Source organism: Diadema antillarum, unplaced genomic scaffold (genome assembly GCF_040938485.1).
Source record: "Diadema antillarum isolate AM-2024a unplaced genomic scaffold, OU_Dant_1.0 seq00002293_RagTag, whole genome shotgun sequence".
In the NCBI taxonomy this organism is placed as follows: domain Eukaryota; kingdom Metazoa; phylum Echinodermata; class Echinoidea; order Diadematoida; family Diadematidae; genus Diadema; species Diadema antillarum.
In genome coordinates this window covers 41,762-67,137 of record NW_027272915.1, presented here as the reverse complement: position 1 = coordinate 67,137, position 25,376 = coordinate 41,762, and the positions used below count along the sequence as shown (strand labels likewise).

Here is a 25,376-nt window from a genome sequence, read left to right as displayed (position 1 = left end):
GATAGAAAGACAGAAAGACAGATAGACAGATAGATAGATAGATAGATAGATAGATAGATAGATAGATTGATAGATAGATTGATAAATAGATAGATAGATAGATAGATTGATAGATTAATAGATAGATTGATAAATAGATAGATAGATAGATAGATAGATAGATAGATAGATAGATCGATAGATAGATACATACATACATACATAGATAGAGAAAAAGAGAGAAACAGATAGAGGTAAGAGATTTAACCACCATTGTGAGTTTGAGAGATGCACCGCTCTCTAGCTGGCTTTGCAAGATCAGGTGGGAAATCAACAGTGAGTATGCTTGGCATCGAGATATCAAAATATCTATACACTTGCACGGGTACCAAGTACGAATATATACATAACAATGTCTCAATCAATGTCCATTGTGTGAAGGAATCGAAACCTCGTTTCAATGCGAAAAATAGTCTTGTGTATTAGTGGTACACTTACTTACTTTAAGAACTGAGCACAAGAGAAACAGAATTGATCGAAATCCATCACTGACAGAAATCGTAGTACATCATATCACGTTAAATAACTACCACCTCACTTTCACCCCAGCACTAGTATGTAGAGTTGATATTGTCGAGCACTAAACTTCAGGTTGGCAATTCTATCACAATGTCAAACGCATTACCTCAGTCTGCATCTAATCTAATGTTAACTGTCATTATGATGATACATATGCTTAACATGTTTTTTCTTTTTTTTCTCTCTTGACATTAATGCTCAAGATTTTACAAACAAGAGTAATGGTTACCCCATATGCATCAGGGAATGACTTTTTTTTCCATTGTTACTAAATAGATATATTTCAAAATCAATAAATCAGGAATATTGAACACTGCTGCTGCACGCTGGGCAGCAAAACCTCTCGGAATGACCAACTCCCTCCTACTCTGGGCTGGTCAGTCTGTGACCGTTAGGGCTGGTCAGTCTTTGACCGTTAGCTGCTGTGAGTGGTAGGTGGGCAATCAGTTGCTGCTGAGCTCCCGCAGATCACTCAGGAATCCCTCCGGCGTCAGAATATGAGTGGAACCTGGGGAAATGAATATTAAGCAGTGCATTAAATCAATGGTTCCATGCCAACTTCTTTCATCGGAGGGCTGACTATCAACCTGTTCAGGACGAGTCCCGAGCATGCTCGGGCAAGCGTCTATGGGAAATGCGTGTTGTAGCAAAACTAAACTGTCCTCAACGGGTTAAAAACATACATTTGCAAGCAATTTCCTGAAAAAAAAGTTTTTCCCTGTGTGTCCTTTGTGGGTAGGGCAAATTTCTGCAGATAAAAACAAGAGTTCCTCTGTTGTTTTCTCTACACATATCTGTCACAGAATGGTAAAAATTAGCAAAAGTACAAACAGAGTTGAGCAAATGCAAATGTCCAAAAAGTCCTTTACAATAAAATTACACAAACTATACATACATACATAGATACACACATACATACATACCCACATACATACATATGTATATCAGAAAATACCTGTTGTAAGAATAAGAAATACAGAAGTAGATGAAGGTATCAATGATAGATTGATTTATCCAAAATTAAGATGCAAATCGAGTAATGATTGGCAAGTCATCCGTCACACAAAAGCTTGCAAGCAGAACTGATGGGTGCCCTATGGTTACCTTTGTTCAGCCTCCACATTCAGTGGTTGAGACAATAAAATGACACATTTTTTAATCCATTACACAGATATTTTGAGACTCCAGAGAGATATTTCCCTCTCAAAACTTGAGCCTTTTCCTTGAGCCTTTTGCCATCCGAAATTCCATGCCCCTCATGTCCCTCCCCTTCTGACCCCCTCCCATCCCCCCCCCCCCCCCCCCCCCCCACACACGCACGCAGTTAGGCCCTTTCTGACTCACCAATGTAGACTTCCCACTTGTTGAACTGAGGGTCCTTGGACACCTCGTATGCACACCGCATCTCAGAGTACGAAACTCCTCCCACGATGAAGACAATGAGGCGGGGCCCGGTCTTGTAGTCCAGTGGGCCGCGGTCCTTGTGCCAGTTGCCATAGCGAGCACTGACATGGTTAAGATGGACAAAACATATTGGGGTTTCAGAGAACACAGATATCGAGGGACAGTGAATGCTACAAACCAGACTTCAACCAACTAATTTTAAAGGCACTGTGGCACAAACCAGATTTCAACCAACAAAGTGAAAAGCAGTGTAGCACAAATAAGAATACATATCAGATTTGATTGTCGTGACTCATCAGTTTGGATAAAGAGAACTTAAGAATCCTGTACATGTCAACAAAATTCATCCACTTAAGTCTTTTATGACAACATGCATATCAGACCTAAAATTGCTCAAAAACGTGATTTCATGTACAAATCCAATGCAAATTCTGTTTCTGACCAAAATTCATAAATGTATCATTATTTTTACTTTTACTGATTGAAATAAATTAATTTCATGTTGTCTATGATTGGAATAGCGCGCCGATGATTTCCATCGAAAAAAAAACAATTAAAAAAAAAAGTCAAAATACAATGAAATACGTATTGCTCACCTCTTGGGCCCAGAGCTTCCCATGCTCCCAGTGTTGTTCCTGCCTGACAGGAATGGATAATCCCTGTCACTCAGCTTATTGGCGATGGCATCCTTCAAACATCAAACAGAAAGTAGAATGGGAACATGTGGGATCAATGCAGAATGTGATTCTGGTAGAAAACTTCAAACTATTGTTAACTTTAATATCAATGGCGGCCTCATAAAAGATGAAAATCTGTAAGGTCAATGTTCGACAAGAATCCAAGCGTCACATATGTTAAATTTACACGCACACATTTGGCTGATACAGATGACAATGATCATATAAATTGACACTTTTGCTTAAGACTTTAAACCAATGACTTATGAGGTCAATTCTACTTCAAAGCAAAAGTTCAGCTAAAGGCATAAATAGTTGTAACCTCAATGTAACAATAGCCCTTATGTAATCTCTGGATATCTTTAATCACAACACAGGAGAACCCAATGTGAAGGTCCTCAGAAATCTATATGACAAAATAATGCAAATCTGAAGGCTTGGAACAGAAACACAGAATTATATCCATGGGTTCACTACCCACCATGTTTTGCTTCTAGTCAAGATAATATTCATCAAAGATATCAAGAGAAACTTTTCTGCATCCAATCTACTTTTTTTTTTCAACACAGGCACAAACATGCGGATGGCAATTTAACTATATCTAAATAATGTTGCCTTTTCTGTTTTTATCTGCAAGTGGTAGAATAATCCAGTTTAAAGATTGCTGAATGGTCACTATATGATCTAAAAGCACCTGTCTACAGAGATCACCTGCCAAGAAAGACCTCTAAATTTGTTTCACAGCCAGAACAGTTTACACTGCAATGAAGCTGCCTGTAAAGACCATCTGCCCATGAAGTCTGCTTTCACTGACTTGACTTTGGTGGGTTGATTCTATGAACGTGTTCCGTTTCACATGACTTTACATTTCATCAGTATGATGTTCTGTAATTTGGGACTTGCAAAAGAATTTTGTGAGCAATCACATTTGCACTTTAGAACTACCAGGATGGTAGGAGAAATAAGTATCATCTCTTTTTAAAGGCAATGACATTTGGATTTTTCCCCTCTGGACTAACATACTTTGCATTTGTGGGACAGGAAGCAATGTTTCAGCATATTGTTAACCCGTTGAGGATGAGTCCCGAGTATACTCAGGCAGGTGTCTATGGGAAATGCGTCTTGTAGCAAAATCAGTCCGTCTTCAACGGGTTGATTTTGCAAGAAGTAGTCAACTTGCAGAGTTTTGAGAAAGAAAACCTTTGTGAAACATCGAATGAGTAGTATACAATCTTGAGTGCCCTGGGCGTACATGTATATTAGCTAATACACATGACAAATGCGCAAGTTGCTTGAGTGCAGATTTATTTCGGTGAGGACAATGACTGAGGTGAAGCAGAACTGCACAAGGGCTAGTTACTCAGTACATATTTGGAGTGTATAATGGTTACAATAGTGCATGAAAGAACATGTGTAATTTGTTCCTATAGTAATTGAAGTGTAATTATAACATTGACCATGCTTTTAACACCTTAATTGTTTAACACAGGAGAACCAAAGTAAAGTTAATGGTCACGAAGTCAATGAATGTCATATGGTTCCAATTCAACCAATCACAAATCTTTATAAATACACTATTCTGCCCTACTTTGGCAAAAGGAAGCAAGTGACAAAAGTGACATTTCTCGTAAAAGAGCAAAATGTGTCTGTCAGTTACACTGACGTCAGTGGACTGTTATGATATCTTAATTAACATATCTCTTCGTAGGATGGGTGTTTCTGCATGAAATTTGGCCTGGAAGAAGAGGTCATTATGTGGATTATGAAAACATCAATAACTCAAATTTGGATGGTATGTCACTTGCTTCCTTTTGCCAAAGTAGGGCAGTATTGACTGTAATAGCAGGTACAGTAGTAGAGCAGATGACGTGAGACTGTACATACCTCCATGATATCCTTGATGACTGGAGTCCATCGTGACATCCGGTAGGTCTGCTCCGTGATGCGCTCCTTCCGCTGCATGGGCTTGGACTTGCGAGCCCTTTGCTGTTTGGGGACAAGGGTTATGAACAAACATTTAAAATCTGAAACCATCACTGTCTTAAAGGTACTGTTTACCAATAGGAGCAGGATCTAGAAAATGTTAGAGTAATCACATTTGATGCATATGTCTATGTCAGTTGGATTACAAAACATCCTACCATATATAAATTTCACAATAAAGCCTGAAATATAATTAGATATCACTATTTTTCTCAATAAGCCATAACTGTAGATGGTTTCTTTTAGAAGCAATTTTATTATAATTACTGTTCACATTTTGTATATTTAGCAATATTTAGCATTGATTTGACTAATTAACATTTTTACATTGGTTGTTTCTATAACTAATTCATATATCAGGACTATTTTTAAGAACTAAAGCTGGGTTTTTGTTTCATCTGCAAATGGTAAATAATGCCTTTAACTAGGACTAGGATACTTTAATAGCTGAAGGCAAGAGTAAAGTCTTTTTCTTTTCTTTTTTCAAACGATGATCTGCTTCTGTGAAATTTGAACTGCATGGTATCCCAGATACTTCCTTCTTAAATCTTTCATCTCCTAATTGTTACTCTTCTTGTTTCCTGTTCCTGGTCTATAATTTGCATCTTTCACTTTATAAAGGTCAAATAGGTAGATGATCACAAAAAAAATAAAAAAAATGCATACATTAAAAAATACGTACACAACACAAACATGTGGCAAAATTAATGAAAGAACTGTCGTAGCAATAGAAGTGGTAATAGTTAAACATCAGTTATGAAAATGATGATAAATAATTACTACATGACAACCCTTTTAATCATGAAATTATTGATTTCAGATGAAATGTAAAAGAAACACACATATACATGTAAAAATCAACAACAGTAACAAACTCAGAGAAGAATTGTTAGTAACTGGGCAAGAAGTACATCAACATAGAGTGAGACATGCTGTGAATGCAGAAGTTTAGCAACAGAGCAAACCTTTGAACCTCCTTCTGGGCACCACTCAAAAGGGAAAATGAAATTTCATGTACTGTAAAAGTGGATATTTTCGCGCGACTAATTTTTCGCGCTTGGCCGGGTAAGAAGAGTTTCGCGTGTTTTTAATTCCACGAAATCAAGACATCACGCACAGGAACATGTGGCAAGCAAAAATATTCATGTGCTTTTATTTTCGCGCTAGTTTCTGATTGCGCGAAATGCGCGAAAATTTCAACACCGCGAAAATTTCCACTTTTACAGTAGTCTTTTATGAAATGAAATCCAGGACTCACATTGTGGATGATCTGCACACCGAGCTGGGCCATGTTGTTGACAATGGGTCTGTCCGTGTCTGGAATGACTGCATGCTGGATCAGCTTGTTCAAGTTCTCCTCCGTAATGCCCAATTTCCCGTCTTTTGGGCAGAGAAAGAAGGAGTGAAAAAAAATAGAGAAAACAGCGTGGTGGGAGAGGCTACTAAAAGTGGGAAAGGAACAACTTACAGGACATGTCCATGCGATTACATGAAGAGAAACATTCAAGAGATATTTCTTGAATGAAACCAACATTCGGTGAGAACCTGTTCAAATGCATTGATTTCTTTAATTACTTTCTCCAAGAACTGAGGAAATGGATATGTCTTCATTATTTTCTGAAAAGTGTGCACTGAACTTGTAGATCTGATGAAAGCGGGCAGTTCGTTTCATTCCTTTGTTGCTGTTGGGGTAGAAGCATGATCCCCGGGTTAACTATGAGTTCAGGGACAGGAAAGATGAACGGGGTCAGTACTAGAACATAGATTCCTTCTAAGAGGAGTATACAACTTGATACAATTGTTGAGGTATCTTGGTGTTTGGTTGCGAAAGGTTTTATAAACCACCCACAGATTCTGAAAAAGAAAAAAACCATAATGCCTCAGGCACCCTTTGAGTGGAGGCGTAAAAAAAGAATATGAAAACAATCATCAAAACAACAACATCAAACACCTTAAGAGGTGGAATTCAAGCGCCGAATGGTAATCATCCCGGCCTACCACCTACCATTCTTGCTGATGATGTAGAGGAGGATGACGCGTAGCTTGTCGTAGGCGGAGATCTTGGCATCGAGGAGGATGGGGACGATGTTGCGCATGTGGTCCTTGACTTTCTCACCCTCATAGTCCATTCCCATGGCCAGGTCCTGTTCCACTCTGACCAGCTTGTCCACATTGTTCTTGTACTGGTTCATGCATTCCTCCGCCAGTTTCAGCTGGGTGGTGTACTGCCGCAGAATCGTATAGAACATCACTTATTCAACATTTGTATACAACCAGTAATTTGGGCGTAACCTGGTTGTATTCGTAAGATTGTATCGAACTTCAATCAGTAATAGTCAACATTTGTTCACAACTAGTACCTTGTGTTTAGCTTGCGTGTGACATCCGTGTATTTGTAATATTGTATAGAACATCACTTTGTCAACATTGTTCACTACTAGTAAATTGGGTGTATTTGTAAGATTGTATTGAACAACATTTACTAGTTTTCAACATTTGTTCACTACTAGTAACTTGCATACAATGTTGGGTGTTATTTGGGTGCAAATTGGGTGTAACTTGTTGGGTGTATTTGTATGACTGTGTAGAACATCACTTATTCATCATTTGTTCATTACTAGTATCTTGGGTGGTATACTGCAACAAGATTGTATGAAACATCACTTATTAGATATTCCTTCACTTGTAGTAAGTCAAACATCACATACCCAGACACACACATGGATGAATTTATATTCATAATAATTACCAACTAATTGACTAATATGAGACTATCATCAGCTGGATGGTGTTCTGCCATAAGATGGTATGAACATACCACTTATTCACCATTTCCACTCCTTTAGTATTTATGTACAACCATATAAAATGACAAAACTTACTTTTCTTAATTCTTTCTGGTACTGGGGCATCTTTTTGATCATCAGAGTCAGATCGCGAACGCTTGTCTGCAAAACGAGGAGAGAATTAAATGTGAATATCTAAACTCAGCATGTGACAAAATGTACAACACATACATTCACTACTGTCTAAATCACATAAAAGTGTCTTCTGTCCTGAGGTTTCAGATACTTCTAGTTTCAGATACTTCTGCAAAACTTGTTGGAGATGACATTCACTCATGAATGCCAGAACATGTTCCTGACTGACATTCAAAAAGCAGTTTATCTCATTAACCTTTGAAATGCATGCTTACGTGAAATTGACATTCAGGCTTTATAGAAGGTATCCTTATAAACGCAGAACAGTAAAATACATCTGTGACCGGTGCCATTACAATCCAAACCCCTCACACAACACAATGACAATATGTTGTCTTTTCATCTGAACAATTTAGGTAAATTTGGCCAGTTTGACAGGACTGAGGTGATCATTGTACTTTTAAACATATACAACCGACTTCTTCAAATGTACAACACAAAAAAAATACTGTCATAGCCAGTTCAAGCAATAACATACATTCTGTTATACCTTTTCACCACCTGATCCCATCTTCTTTCCTTGAGCAAACTCCTTGAACTGTTGGGTCACAGTCCTAATAAAGGATGCAGAAAAACAGTCCATCATCACATGTTCTACAATGAGTCTTCATATTAGAGAATTTGAAATTTTTTAAACAGATATTGGAACATTACAATATTATCTTGTACAAGCTACTAATAGATGTGTTATGTCTCCTGCAGAGGTCAGTAGAAGGCAGTGTGCATTTCACATCTGTTGAAATGAAGGATAGGAAGTACACATACAATTCTCATCTTGAAAATATCTTACCAAGGACTAGCACTCACAGTAAGGTTCCCTTTACATTATCAAATCTAACCACACAAATTAGCAGACAATGCTCTGGAAATATCAGGTTATGTGCCAGCCTATCTAAACCACTGGCACACACATCACACCTGAGCTATCTCACTTCACTTTGTGAAACTAATGAATATGAGACAGTATTACAGAAATAATGAATATGTATAAGTACAAAAGAATCATGAATATGTATGGTACCAAAGAAATCATTACCATTTATAAGTACTAAGAAAATCATGAATATGTATAAGTACCAAGGAAATCATGAACATGTATGAGTACCAAGGAAATCATGAATACCTATTGTGCCACTACATGTATGATGAACACCAACCACACCCTTGGATTTACTCACTGTGACACCACGGCGATGTGCTGATGGCGCAGCTGCACCCACATCTCGTCATTCTCATCCAGCAGAACCTCACAGTCTGGAGCACTGCCACCCTGCTGCTCATACCTGTACATAGTGAGGGAAGGGGACGGAGATGAGGATGCAATGTCATATGACTGAACAAAGGTCCAACAAAACCATCAGCTTTTTATACTGCTTAGTAAGAGAAGAATAGAAAAAGAAATATTACTTTTCACAGCTTCAAGCTTGAAAGGTCCCTGAAATCCAAAAGTATGTTGACCTCTATCGATGCCTTTTGGTTTGTACACAACTAAATCACTAAATACTTCACAAAAATATGCATCATATACTTTTAAGCATTTTTTCTTATTTTTTTTTTCTACACCCTGTTCAGCTCCATCTAATAAAAAAAAAAAAAAAAATCCCCAGAACATCTTCACTCATATTCCAGCTGTGACATCATCATCCTGTTAAACACTTGAGCTGTACAACACGCACAGTTATGTGCCTTACCATTTATTCATTCATTCAAATATACCATTCAAAAATTAATCTCCCTTTAGTGTAAATTGCCATGAAAGCATAAACTCTATTAATAAATTTCTATTCACGATACTAGCAAGTTACTCCTGCAACACCTTAAGGGTGGGATTTCACGGAGCACGCGAACGACTTGCGAACGACGCAAATGACAAAATCCAACATTAGGAAAAGTTTTTCTCCGAATGTGTTCCGACAATGAAGCCGAAAACTATTCTTGCGCAATTTGTGCGAAGTTTCCACGACGTATGTGCGAATGTCGTGTCTATAATTGCTAAAGTACAGCATGTTACGTACACGAAGAACACGCGACAGAAATGCAAACAACGAAAAATTTTCAATAATCATGGGAGAAAATGTACCCAAGGAGAGGCGGAAGCTGTCTTCAGTTGATTTTTTTTTTCTTTGCTCTATTTCTCCTTTCTTTTTCTCTCATTTCTCTATCGTGTGCTTGCCTACATTTTTTCCCTAGGACCTATCTCCACTAGTAAAGCATTTGATTTTTGAGCAGTTCCTCCCACACATAATCTCTATAGTTCAAATGAAATTTTACATACTTTACATTAATTTTAAGTGTATTCTGCAATCTTTTTTTGTTTGTATATCAAACATTTCTTTCTCTTTGATAGTCTTTAATTTTTTTTTGTTACTATAGTTGTGAATAATTGTTTGATGTTTAGATATATGCTACGATTTTTATTTGTAGAAAGCATATAGGTCATTCATCCCCAAAACGTGCGCTAAACGTTCGCGAGAATGTCTCAAAAGGTACGCGAACAGTTTGCGATTACATTGTAAAATGATCGGAGAAACTTCGCAGATTTCGCGTAACATACGCGAGGGATACGCGAGACATTCTCCAAAGTTTCGGAGTCTGTTTGGGGTTTCACGAACATTTTGCGAACATCGCGCGTGTCTTGCGAAGGTCTTGCGCATATGATGAGGCTTTAAAGACACTTTCGAGAACCATTCACGAGCAAATCACGACCAAGTGTGCGGAAAAGGTTCTCTAAAAATTTCAAACTTTTTTGAAATTCTCGCCGAAGTAAAAACGACATTCGCGAACAATTGACGACGCTTCCGAACCCTCACGTTCGTTTGGCGATCTTTTGCAGACTAAAATACGAATGCTGGATTTTGCCATTCGCGTCCTTCGCAAATCGTTCGCGTACTCCGTGAAATCCCACCCTAACCAGTCCCAGTCTAGGCTAGGCTACTCAAAAAAACTGTTCTCAGTCATGAACGATGTTTGATCAAAATAATAAAGATTACTGCTCTGCATCCTATCAATTATTTTTACCTGTAGACATCATTCTCAATTGGCAGCAGGTCATAGGCCATAGCCTGGTAGTACAAGTCGTGGAGGAGTGGGGAAACGGGGTCAAAGCCCCTGTCGATGACCAGGAGCTGTGATCGCCGCTTCTCCGGCCCCTCTCCCATGCTTGGGTCGTCGGCCTTGTAGGCATCCAGCTTGCTCTGTATGGTGTGGGCAATCTCTAGATTACGGTCAAACTCACTGACCATAACCAGAATGGTAAGAGACAGAAAAAGTGGATGTTGCATTAATTCAGAATGATATATTATTTTGAACACTACTCCTCAATTACACTCGACTAGAAACGCACTCGGAGAGCACAGACCTCCGCCAAGCCAGCAACTCATTTCCACCCTTACACGCATGCAATTTCCCAAAATAGTAGCCTTTTGTTTACATCATTGCACGGCGCCTTGCCCGAGTAGAGCGCACACTTCAGTGCGTGTATGGAAACCTCCACTATGCACAGCTTGAACCCCAAGTCAGTTGACCTTATGTGTCAAAAGATGAAAAATTCTTCAAAAATCCATAAAAATTCCCGGGTCACTATCAAATTGAATGAGGTGCTGTGTCAATATCAACTTTTTATGCAGGTTTCATTTTAATCCGTACACGACTTTTTGAGTTATTTTGCAAACAGACAAACCAACGCTGACGATCACTTAACATCCTCCTTTCTTGGCGGCGGTAATATTAAACCATAATAAGAGACAATATGATAATGACAATATTATACAATGATATTAATACAATAAGATAAACAACTTCAATGAAGTTTGCCACTACAATCTGAATCAGTGATTACAGTCCGGACAAGATTACAAATAACAAAATGTCGTAACACAAATGTATTATGACAAATGATGAGATATCAGAAGCATATATTTGTAAGCACCAAAAAATGTAGACCTGTAGAAGAGAGCTGGTAATTGCTTTGCTCATGCAACCACTTTGTGATTCTTCTTACGAAAGAAAAGACCAAAAAAAACCAAAAACAAAAACAAAAAGCAACACACAGATTATTTCCTGTAAGAGATTAAAACATGTACTTTTGTATCACTGAAACTACATGAAGTTTTGTCTGTAGTGTGATCGAGTGCTCAAACTTTTGGCTGTCATCGAGAAGTAATCTACGTGCAGTTTCGGGTGGTGTGACCACAGCTACACAGTATTTGTGTTCAAATGGAAGCAATAGAAAAGTTTGTCATACCTTCTGTAGCGGATAGCCGGGTATTCGCCCAGGGTGGCACAAAGAGTGGCAATCTGCTCTGCCATGCGCTCTATCATGGCACCGCGGGTGGCTGCACGGCTTGGGCTGTAGAAGATGTTGAAGCTGTCGGGGGAATCTAGTGAGAACACCTGGAGGAGAACACGCAAAGAGGAAAAATCCACCAAACATTAATGATGCCAGCTCGTTTCCTTGGTAACAAACAAGAGTAGAGTGAAGGGGGCACAGAGAGAGAGAGAGAGTTTTGGCAACCTTCCACAAAGAGGCTGCTTCTCCTTGGAGCTGTATTCAAAGCTAAAGCATTTTATCTTCCAAAATTGATCTCTCACCATTGGCAGTTTGCTTGCAAGAAAGAAGAAGAGACTAGAAACCTGTCTGTGTAATACTATTTGCCAGGATAATGAGTTGTTTTGGAACATTTTGAGACCAGTACTGGTAAAATGCTTTCAATCATGGGACACAACTATTATTCCAGAAGCATCCTCCCCATTCAGTAGTGGGTATGTTGAACGTGACTAGTATGTGACGATCCAATCATACCCTAGTTGTAGTATTGAATCGCATGCAGATTGTCAGCTGCATGCAAGTCACTCTCACATGATGGATACTGCTATGAAACGATTCAACTACAAAACATCACGTAGCAAACACGACTGGGTAAGCTCTGAAATTTCAATACTTTCAGTGTACCATGTTGGGTGATATTTCACATTTTCGTTACCCACCTGAAATTGTATTATTACGGTGCACTCCTGTTATATATAAGTTATATGAGTTACAACGAAATTCCGGTTACAACAAAATAAAAATTCAGGTCACAACATTATCCGCTATATGTTTTTTATTGTTTATTTGTGCAGTTATAAGGAAGTTTCGATATAATGAAAGAAAACTGCCGGTCGTCAGGACTTTGTTATAACAGGAGTCCCCTGTAAAGCATTATTTCACACATTTCTTATGTCTCCAATTCAGGCAAAAAGTCAACATTCTATGCAGCCATGTGAAAACTTTGTTTTACCTTCAAGGACCTTTCTTTCCCCTTTACAAACAGAACACACCAGCACTCTGGCATCATAAAGTGTGGATTTGCACTGTGACTCCTTGACACATGTTGTGTCTTCTGGTTTCTAGCTTTGAGTTTCGTACCAATCAATCAAATGTCAGAAGAACGGAGAATCTCCCGTCACTGTGATATGCAATTACATCATGTGACCCTTTCACATTATTCAATACAGTGCCTGACACGAGTAACAATACTTGTACTCAATGAAATTGATAATATCCTAAAGCCCTAAGTTTTATTAAGCATTGGGTACAGAACTTATGAGATGACATCACACACAATGCAGCTTGTTTATTACCTGTGACTCGTAGGGCAGAAACGCAATGTTGATTTCCTTGAGTGTCTTCAGGTAACGAGCCGCAGGGCTCTTACACAATTTCCCAAACAGGTCCGCTTTGCAGGCTGTTCATTGAGCAAACAGAAACATACAAGATAACAGAGATTTAAAACAGTGTACAGGGTATATTGCATTGCCAGTTTGCTGGATTAATTTGGCTTTCAACTTGTGGAGTCGAGGCATAAAACAGCACTACATCCACTGATAATCACAATGATATTGATGATCATGGTGGTGATTGTAGTTGTTATAAAAGTTACAATACTACTACTACTACTACTACTACTACTACTATTACTACTATTACTACTACTTCTACTACTACTACTATTACTACTACTTCTACTACTACTACTACTGCTACTACTACTACTTCTACTACTACTACAGTACTACTACTACTACTACTACTACGACTACTACTACTACTACTACTACTACTACTTCTACTATTACTACAGTACTACTACAACTACTACTACTACCAGCTCTTACTCTCAGTGAAGAAGACATGAGCACACTTGTACTGGAGCATGTTGATGTCTCGGAAGTCTGTCATCAGCTGCGTCACATTCTGTGAAGAGGAACAAATATTTATCATTGATAATATAGATGCTCCACATGGGTATTTCCCATGCAGTCATACATGAAATTCTTGATACTGACCTTAAATCAGATTGACCTTTTTTTTTTCCAGATCAAGTCAATAAAGTCACACATCTGATACATACTTGAAAATGCAAGTGCAGATGAAGTCAATGAAGTCACACTTCTGATTTATAGCAGAAAGTTAGGTGCAGATTTCTTCGTGAAAGTGAAAGCACAGGATTTATGTACAAATGCATGTACATTTTGCACAAAGTTTACCAAGGGTGGAATGACATTTGAATGCACACTGGCACTGCATTACCTATTCTACAACTGACAGCATGTATCATTGGGGTACCACACCTACATGTAGTTGTTGTGGATTTTATGCAGTGAAAGTTGCGTTGCCACAGATGCAGAATCTTAAGGCTCTAACTCTACTGCTGATTTCTTCCCTTTGGCCAAATTTTGCGTATGTGGTATTTGTGTATTACGTTTCACTTACACTCTTGGTTTTATGCGGCTTAAACTGTCATATGTTAAATGCTTTCATACCCTGTACCGTACTAAAAAGAATCGGTGATCTGGCTGTTAACTTGACACAAATTCAGTGACTGATGTACTGAAGTAACACAGACACAGTATAATTTACAAACAAATTAAAATTTGTGGTTGGTTTGGGGACTTTTTGCCAGTCACCATCCTGGTAATGGGAAACAAAGTACATGGTATCAAATTGACCGGGTCCCTAGCGGGCACATATTCATACTCAGAATCCTGGCTGTTTGCATGTAAGCAGGGCATCACATACAATACTTCTCCCTAATGTTTGAATAGATATTCAGGTCAGAGCCTCATAAATGTATTTAGTGCCACTCATTTTACTGTCCCAACAGTGAGTTTCAGATGCTCTGGAAAAAACAGGCTAGCAGGCAAGTACATGGGCCTTGTAGCACTGTGGCGGAAGCCCTCAGCAAGCCTGCCATACAGCATGGCTCGACACTAACTTTTTTGTTTGGTGGCCCGATGGGGCCACCAAAATCCTAAATTTCAAATTTTTGGTGGCCCAAGAGAAAAATTTGGTGTCCCGGAAAAAAAACAATAAAAAACATTAAAAGTCCTTTTTTTTTTTTAATGAGTCAAATATTTAAGATTTGTGATAGTAAGAATTAGAAGTTGGACATATCTACTCATAAATAAACTTCAACAAACTTGCAACACTCACTCTCAGGCATTCATTCAGTCCTTTTCATCCATCCTTTGAACAAATTTAACTGCTAATTTCCGGCGCAAAAAGTTACGAATTTATTGACATACTTTTCAAAAAATTTTGGTGGCCCGAGGCGGCCCACCAAATTTGCCCTTTTTTGAAATTTGGTGGCCCGACTTTCATTTTTGGTGGCCCCGGGCCACCGGGCCACCGTTAGTGTCGAGCCCTGCATACAGTGTACATGATATTCATCACAAAGCTGTGCATAAAGTCTGAATACATTTAAACTTACAAAGTACATATCCCTGCAATACCTACTTGTTCTATCCTTCTTGTTAATAGACCATTTCTGTAATGTATCAAAATTGATGATGTCTCTTTTCCCACACACCCTAGTAATGAACCATATTAATCACCTGCTCCCTCCAATTAAGTTTCTCAGGCTGGAATTCACTTAGTAGCAATTAGCATTCATCAGTTGTCGCTAGGCAGGGCAATCCTCTGGCAAGCTTTGTGGTTTGCTAACACAAAATTGTGAACAAAGCATGCACAAAATTGTGAATGCATTACAGAAATGGTCTATTTGGCGACCACCACCACTGACCTTGTCATTTGGCTGGATGATGTACAGAGCTTCCATTCCTTTCAGGGGCTCCCGCTTCTTGTTGATATCCTCAACAACTGACCAAATTTAAAAAAATGAAGAAAGCAGACACCCTAATTAGAAAATAAGGTCCTCCTGGCACTTGTTTCTCGTCAAGAAATCTTTCCTAATCAAGGGTTCACTTCACCACAGTGATCATGGCTCAGCAGGCAACTTTAAAACAGGCATCACTGTCTAGAGGTATAAAGATGACAGTCAGAGAAAATCAGTGATCAGTCATGGTCGAGTGTCTGGAATGTTGATGCAGCCCCATTTTGGAGCATCTTACTACGTGCAACTGGGCACATCTTAAATTTCCATTTTTGTTGCTATTGGTTCTTTTTTAATAATAATCTACATAAATTTGCAATAATCCATTCACGGCTGTTCTGTCACAAGTATCACATTTTGTCAGCATACAACAACAGATATTCATTAATAAATGTATTTACATTGTAAGTTTCATGAAAACACATTCAGGCATTGCACTGATATGTGGAAAATAGTGAAATTTCACATTTGACCTTGACCTATGACCTTTGACCTTGAGCATGTGCCCAAAAGCTGATAGGCACAGCTTCATCTACTCATACATTTGCCAAGTTTCATTCAGATACTTCAAATCGTCATTAAGCCACAAAATTGGATACTTCAAATGGTTATTCAGTTATGTCATCCACTAAATCAAATACGGACGGATGAACAGACAGATGGACAGACAGACGAATAGGTGGCAACTCAAAAAAAAATGCTGTCTCTGGCGAAACTTTGTGGTGGAGGCATAAAAAGAAAGCAGTGAACAGATAGGGAGAAAGAGACAGAGAGACAGACAAACAGAGAGTGAAAGCGAGAGAGAAAACACAAATTCTGTGGCATGCCTGTCACCATTGTCAATAAAAATGTAACTTTCACTTGATACACACTTTAAATTCATGTCATGAAAGAAGCCTCTGGTCACAATCAAACAATCTTGGAAGGCCTCCAGCAAACAGATTAGTTCCAAAGAGGGTGGCAGTGAGAGAGTATTGAAATTGAATTGCAGTTAACATCAATATGCGGCTTGTGTATCAACACAATTCATTCTGGCAGCCGATCAATGCAGATATCCATACAATTTCCTCTCTGCCACTCATTCGTGCACCCCCCCCCCCCCCAAAAAAAAAAAAAAAACAAAACAAAAAACAAACAAACAATGAACCCCTCATAATATTCCACATCTGAAAACTATCAGGCACAATCTGCTCTGTACTGACTTAAATCTCTTCCCCCTCCCTTTTTCCTCCCCACTTTTACCAAATTATTGTCACACATACTATTCTAAATGCATGATTGCCATACCAATATATCATTGCAGACTGTATACAGTCTATAAAGTCAACAACACTGCACATGTACATTTATGCACTTCAGACCGAGAGTAGATAGATATTAAAAATGTATGCGACCAGATAACAAAACACATTTTTAATGGGACACAGTAATTCAAAAGGGGCTAAATTAACATCACCTTATACATGACAATCACTTAACACTAGTGCACACAAATCCTAATTGACATTCCATCCCCTGTTCTGTTTGACTAGCAAAGCTCTTAGCCAGCTCATTTGTTGTCCTGTATCCTAGCAACAAGGATACATCCATGTTTTCCGGCCTCCCAGTACATAAATACACTTGCTTTCTTAAATATCAGCAGATCAGCACATTGATCATCAAAATCAGGGAGATTCCAAAGAGTTCAGGGAGATGCTTGCATGTTTATACTTGTATCTCAATTAGCGGGGGGATATTCCCAAATCAGGGAAATTCTTCTATTGTCAGCTGAAAACACAAGGGCGTTATCACAATTTTGAGGGGTACTGAGTTACTCAGTACATTGGTATCCTATTATACAACTAGATCGCCTCTACAACATCATGATGTGAATTTTAGAATATTTTCATTTTTGGTGTTAATATTAAAAATAAGAACCTCAAGAGCCCTATTTTACCAGATATTTGGAACAATGCTCAGTCATATATCTACCCACTTTTGATGAGATACAAAACTTTTTATTGCATGAAAACTGATTGTTTCGTCTTTATTTATAAATGCTCAAATTTTAGAATGCAACAACGCCCTTCTGGCTCTCAGCTGATGCTATTGTCTAACATGAAGAGATATTGAAGTCTTCAGGAAGACATAATAATCATTCATGTGACCAGTAGTAATGAGCGAATTTATTCAACACATCGGTTTCATATCAATACTCTTTGTTTCTGAGTTGGTTTTGGAACATCCGAAGGCAACGCATGCCACTTTTTTTTTTGTTTTTTGTTTTTTTGGATGAATTTGAGAAAAGTACTGCATGATTATCTTGAGCTGCAGCTAAGTTAAACAAACAAAAACAAACAAACAGACAAACAAAAACACATAAAATCAAACTAGGAGTATTTGTCAAGAATTCCAGCATACCAAAATGCATCGACAATCCCATCACTCTTTCAAAGCCAAGAATGTTTCACTTACTTGTGATTCCCTCATCTGCAAGATCATGCATGCGGATACAGGCAGAGATCATCCGCATGCTGAGTTGGTCCAAGACGAGTATCTTTCAAGATTTGGATTAATAATAAAGGGATGGATTGCTTTAACCCTGTCACTATCATTGCACACATGGTTGATGAGTGCTGCATCAATTACTTTTGAGATAATGGTGTCTGAGGCTTAAAATGTACCAATTCCCCTGGAAATGAAATTTGTGTACAGCTAGAATACACAAAAACCAGCTATAATTCACCCGTGACAGCTCCTGAAAGTATACATATTTCGATAAATCAGATCATATCTCTATAACAATTTGGCACTTGCTCTTCATGCGTTTAAGTTCTGGGTCCTGTTGCATAAAACTTTTTTAGCAACCTTAAAAAATTCAGGTTGGGATTTGCCCAACCTGAATTTTTTAAGGTTGCTAACCTAAGAACGTAAAATCCGTTGCATAAAAACTCTGGTTGGGAGCTTCCAACCGGAATTTTGTGATTTCAAGCGGAAAAAAATCCGGTTGGAGTTTTATGCAACGGGCCCCTGCTCTGTTCTAGCTATAGGCATGTACATTTTTATGAATAATATAAAGATTCCATATCGATCTGTCAGCTGATTGCACAAACACATTGCGCATCACTATCATTCAAGACATATTTGGAGAAAAATATTGATAGCACGATCATTCGAATGAAAGAATTGGATGATCAACTAATCTACTTCAAGTCATTTTCATTTTGGTATATACTCTGTAAAATTCACATTTAAACCAAAATATAAAGAGATTGGAGTGACAAAAAAATCATAATATTTTGCAGATGTCATGTCTCAGGTATATTCTTCAAATAAAGTAAACATGATACTCAGGGTATTGGTACACTTACAATCCATAGAAAGGATACTAAATGGAAACATTTGCAAGACGAGTATGAAGAGACAGAGGGCGATTTCTGACTCTTGGAGCAAATAGGACATAAAATAAATTATGATGACCATTTTAGTGTTAGTAAATCACTAAACATGGCATGCACGGCATTTTTCTTGGTAATGGTATGCAAATGTCACCCATGGGAACAAATTTTCATTAATGTGCAATTCCAATTTCCCACCATGCTTAGTTAATTTCAACATGTTTTTTTTAATTGCTCTTCAGGGCAATTAAAAATTGGGCATTAAAATGGGGTATTTGGCGGATAAGAGTATTTCTAAACACAATCAAGGACAGGAGTTGATTCTTCAACACAGATAAGAATAAAAATCCCTTTTCAATTGTGATGGGGGTATACATGTGATTGAGATGTGTGGGGATCCATGGTTTGCAGTTTCCATGTGACACAAAAATTGTCAAAATGATCACAACAATTATTTTGAAATCAACAAACAATTTCATAATGGCACTTACTGCTACCAGAAGTTAGTTGCAACTTCTGTAATCCCTTTTCTTTCCACATTTTTTTTTTCTATCAAAGACATTAGTCACCGAATATCAGCTTTGATTTCTGAGTTATAATTTACTACCTTATTCCAAACATGTCGTTATTGTTGTTGTTTTTAAAGGAGATGCTGATCATGCATATGCTATGTCTGGTTTAGCAAGATCAAACCCTCCTTTAATACTAGTAGATATTGCTTTATACATGAGATAAGGAGCAATGGATTTCACCTGTCACTTTTGTGTAATCTCCAATGATGGTATATTGCCAGATTGTTGCAATTGCAGCAGTCAATAAGAAGGTACAGTATTTGTACATACAATTTAGTGCCACTTTCACACTATAGATCAGCTTTATAAATGATGCATTGACAGAAAGTGGAATATCTCACCAGAGACAATTTTCAGTTTCATATACATGTACAGAAACTGTAGGGCCTATTATCTAAACCTTTAGGGAACAACAACTTACATTTTGGCATTTTCGCTTCTTCAGTGGAGTGATGACATCAGTCATAATACCTGCATGAATCAATGTAAAAGAATAGGTTCAAAGAGAGCTGCATGCACAAATCTTCTATTGTACATTGTACATGTACAATGTATACTAAAATGGTACAAAACAGCAGCATCAGATAGAAGTAAATTGTAGTTGGCATAACAAATTAAAAGACAAGTTCCCCTTATGCAACAATATGATTACTTTGTAGAACACATTACTGAAAGTTTGAGGAAAATCAGACATTCCGTGTGTAAGTTAAATGTATTTCTGAAGTTTCGGGACTGCCACTGCTGGATGAGAAGACTTTTACAGCTTGTGATTATAACACATGCATACAATGACATAAAGAAAATACAAAGAAAATTCAACAGATTTTCACTTTTCTTGATTACTAAAAGAGCATTTGACTTGCCTCTTTCAGACGGCAGGGGGAATAATATTACCCTTACAATATGTCAGTAAAAAGTTGAAAGAATGTGTACCCTTTCCAAAGATTTTTTTTTTTGAATTCTCTTTTACATTTTCCTTATATTGTTCTATGCATGAAATATAACTCACAGTACATTTTGTAGCTTTCTTATCCAACAGTGACTACACGTATGCAGAAATTCATAATTTTTTAAGGGATTGTCCGATTTTTCTCAAACTTTCACTGATGTGTTCGACTGATATTGCTTCATTCACTCAATATGTATGTACATGTATATGAAGGGGAACTTGTCTTTTAATGGTGGTGGTTCCATTTACATTTATCATTATCCTATAGAACAAAGACACTACAATGCATCACAAGAACATAATTACATTGTATTCATACATCATCCATGTGGTTACTACTCGATCATCACAGAAATCACTACAAATGTGGGACAGTGACATGAATGAACGTATTCATGCTGTGACATGAAAGAACAGAATCAAGCTGAAAGACTGCAAAAGAAATCTTCTGAGAATCTGCTCAAAGTGTTTCCTTTGCTCCACTAAACCTGGAGGTATGTACTGGGAAATGTATTATCCCACCTATATTGTGTATTGGCTATAGCTCAGGAGAAGTGACCACAGGAAAGAAGATTCCTTTCATCCTAGTAACTTTATTAAAGTACTCAATGTCTGTTCAGTGGATTTACAAACAATTATCTTTTTAGAGAGCTCCTATTCACGCAAACTTGCAATATTCTTATAGTGTACATAAAATGTAGTACCAGTACGGATGTATGTGTTCTATATCCTTCTAACCCTTACTGCATGATACTTTGTTCCCTAATTGACAATGTCAGCTTTAACGAGCATCTTCACAGATTGGCATGGATGTCTGGAAACTACAATTGTAGCTTCCAAGGCATAGAATTACCTAATCCACTGAATCCCCATTGTGTCACCATGACCATTCTATGGGACTGAGGCACATTGTTATGTCTGAGTGGGCTGGCTAACTTACATAAGAATCAGGTCAAGTTCACAGGAATTAGCCACTTCAGAGTCTGCAACGACCACTGAACCACAAAACATGGATTCTGGTAATCTTCGAAATGGAAGAGCAGTTGATACAACCAAGCAGACAGGGGTAATTTATTCATTTACTATTAAAGTGCTGCATAAATGGCTTTTGTTAATTTGGTTGAAAAGAATACACATTTACTTACATGTACATTCTGATCATATGAGTGCAACAACCCTATATATGTAGTTCAACATAGATATTAAAACTAGAAAAGCACTTTGAGAGCACAGACCTCTGCCAAGCAGCTACTTTCCACCGATGATCTTGCTCTTCCATAGAGATCAGAGATTTCAATCAATAGGTATGCATGCAGAAAAATTGCCCAATTTCCCAATACTGTAAAACGATGAATGTTCTCGTGCATTTTAATTTTGTGAATTTCACGGGAGCCAAGATTCACAGAATCAAAATGCAAGAGAAAGTTCTTGTCTACACTATACGTATTGAATGTAAGAGGCAACTCACGAAAATGTCACGAAGCAAAAAAGGCTGTCGGCTCCAATTTGCAAAAATTTCATGCCGCGAAAATACTGTGCTTTTATACAGTAAAGAAGCCTTTGTCATGTCATAAACCCTCACCTGCGTGGCACAACTTACCCTAGCAGAAACCAGAGTACACACTTTAGTGTGCATATAAAAACCTCCAAAATGCGCAGCTTGAACTCCTATAAGTTCATTGACCCTACCTGCCAAAATATAAAAAAATCCTTCATAAAAAAGTTCCCGATCACTACCAAAATTTATTCATCTTTTCCTTGTGTCATTCTCAACCTTTCCTGCAGGTTTCATCTGAATCTGGCGTGCAATACTTTTTGAGTTATTTTGCACAACAAACCAATGCTAATGAAAACATAACCTCCTCCCTTGGCGGAGGTAACAAGTCATTGTGAAGACCTATGTGGCTTTTCAATATCATGTCTACTTTTTTAATTCTTGCTTCATACATTTACATACAAATTCTTAAGTATGTAAGCATGATTACTTTGTGATGCTGGGCTTCTTGCTCAGGCCAACAATTTCTGAAACTGTTTATTGAAAATTTTATTAGAGCAAGGGTAACTTAGAGAGTACAAACACTGGTGAAAAACATTGAGACACCGTGTGCAATAAAAGCATAATTTCACAAAAGTGTTCCTCCTTGGCCATAGGCCTAGGAAGAAAAAAAAAAATTGGCATGATGGTGAGCATAGAGTGTCATCTCACGTTGCCATTGATAAGACACAACATTTTAAGACATTCTGATTTTGTGGCACTATTCCAAAGGCTAGAGATCAGTGTGGCACTACTTCAGACCATTTAGAACATTTGCACTTGAATGTCATACAAGTCCTGAAGGGTTTCCATATTAGTTCAGCTGTATAATATGTAATTGCTGCTACAGTGTACATCTGTTTGGTGTCAAGTGTGTTATGCTGATATTGGTAATGAGTTCTAGCAGACAGTGTAACCGATTCCTATGTAACACCTCTAGAGGTTTTTAAAGTACCTGGTACATACAAGGCAGGCCTAAAACATGGTATTCTAAATGCTATCATCTTCATCAATATTTCAAATACACATGATCAGAAAGGAAAATTTAGAAAACAGTAAGAAACAAAATGTGACATAAAGTGGGATGTTTACAATATTTCATTTGCCAACACATGCTTTTTTATACCATAGCCAGGATAAACACAGCTGATGCTGATTTCATCGCAGCCTTTTACATTTCATTCGAAGACAAGAATCTTATTAAAATGCCATGCTGGCAGTTGTTTAAACACAAAGAACGTCACTCTGCAGAACAAATTGTGAATGTCATTGTTCAAGGGCCATACAGGTGTATACTGTACACTTTACTACTAGTAAACTTTGTACTCTTTCCAATATTTATTATACACTGGCAAGAACTGCTGGTCAGTTTCAATGTCCAGTGCCGTGAAAAACTGAATACTACATATTCCAAATTTGATATCTATGTTTCAACTTGGCAATGGGTCACATTCACATTCCACGCTATTTGCAAAAAATCAAATAAATAATGAAGTTGAAAATAATAATGAAATTAAATATAAAGAATATAAAAAATATATTGATAGAATATATTATAAAATCATATACATGCAGTAATGCCTTCCTGCAATAATCCCCTTTATGCTAATACATGTATATATCAGTAGTTTTCGTTTTGTCTTGTTTTGATTTGTTGTTTTGTTTTGTTCTTTTTTTTGTATTGTGTCATAATTGTTACTTTTTACTAGGAGAAGCCTTGACAGGTCAATGGCCTTTGCTTCTTCCTCCACACTCTGTATTGCATATGATTGACATATTGTCCTGTATTGTTCATTCTTCTTTTTTTACCAGTTGTGCAAATTGTGGAAATAAAATGAAATGAAATGAAATAATGATAATGATAATAATAATAATAATAATAATAATAATAATAATAATAATAATAAAATAAAATCTTTCAAGCCCACTCTATGTGTAGCCAAACACTGTGCACTGACTGCATTTAGGCCACAGATGGTTTCCATTTTAGCCAACCACGAGCCCGTTAGTTATTGATTGGATGTAAAACAGCCCTTGATCCATTATTGATTGGACAACAGTGGCAGCATGCAGCAATATTCATAAAAATGCAAGAGACCGACTGCAACTGTTAACCACGAACTTTTCTTTCCCATAGGCCTAGGCCTACATAGAAACAAGATCATGCAATTTGCCGAGTTTGTTTTAATTTAATAATTGAATGTATTCAACTAGTCATCTACCATATCCAGCAGCAGAGAGGTTCTCTCGCACCTAACTTGTTATTATCGAATCTGAACAATTTTATGCACAACAACCTCAACGTCAGGCCGCAGGCGAGTGCTAATAAAGATTTGGTACGATATAGTCTAGGATGTCTATAAGACACGAGTCTTTACTTTAGAATTTGTCTCTCCATATCCTAGTTGCTAAAATGTAAAATATAACCACCCTTCCTAGTTACTGAAAGATCAACCGTCTCTAAATTTCCGTGGAAGTATTTCGGGGGAGGCGTGAATGGAGGAGGTGCATCATCATCCGCTGTGCAGTGCTCCAGGCCCTACACACCACACAGAAGATATAGCACAGTGCCACACAGGAATACATACTGTACCGTACATCGTACATTTGCTATGTGAGGATGCACAAACCGTGCCGTGTACTGTACATGAGGCTTTAGGGCATATAACTGTGTTTTGCTGCATTACGACTACATCAAAATACACCAAAGAAAACGGCTAACACTCAGCTCCTCATGTCCACACATGATGATATAAATGGCTTGAAGTATAAGGATATATACGGAAACTTACGTTTGCCAACCAACGCCTTCAACGCCATTTTGCTTGTCGCTGTGATTATTATTTACCCTGTGTCAGCGCACGGGTGACGCGAATATGTCAGTACATGTACCCAAAAGAGGTTGGAGTACGCATCTGTGCAGCGCGATATAATCTTTCCTCCAGTCCCCACGTACGATTTTACATGTACACACATTTCGCCATAATGACTTATTGATGACATGAGCTTACGCGTACGTGTGCGCCAAAACCAGTGTTCGCTACGAGCACCCTGCAGATACCGTAATTTGAGATCAAGATTGCTGGTAAAGCTGCCCAAACAGACTTTCTCTTTCTTCTCCATTGCTATGAATATAGGATAACACCGAGAAAATAAACGTAGATGGGAAGAGGTAATCTCACACATAC

The 25,376-nt window shown here is 37.8% G+C and overlaps 1 protein-coding gene across 1 annotated transcript; it reads right to left on the bottom strand.

Annotated features, from left to right (window-relative positions):
- Positions 1 to 181: 181 nt before the first annotated feature.
- On the bottom strand, positions 182 to 25,030 carry LOC139714483 (syntaxin-binding protein 1-like). The gene is made up of 17 exons (XM_071626187.1): positions 24,981 to 25,030; positions 20,127 to 20,176; positions 18,211 to 18,292; positions 15,667 to 15,743; positions 13,760 to 13,838; positions 13,226 to 13,329; positions 11,847 to 11,995; positions 10,622 to 10,837; positions 8,782 to 8,886; positions 8,094 to 8,157; positions 7,505 to 7,570; positions 6,628 to 6,847; positions 5,881 to 6,002; positions 4,524 to 4,625; positions 2,559 to 2,650; positions 1,903 to 2,063; positions 182 to 1,066 (listed from the first exon to the last, which is right to left on the bottom strand). The coding sequence occupies exons 1-17, from the start codon at positions 25,006 to 25,008 to the stop codon at positions 1,002 to 1,004; spliced, it is 1,782 nt and encodes a 593-aa protein (XP_071482288.1). The 5' UTR covers positions 25,009 to 25,030; the 3' UTR covers positions 182 to 1,001.
- Positions 25,031 to 25,376: the final 346 nt, after the last annotated feature.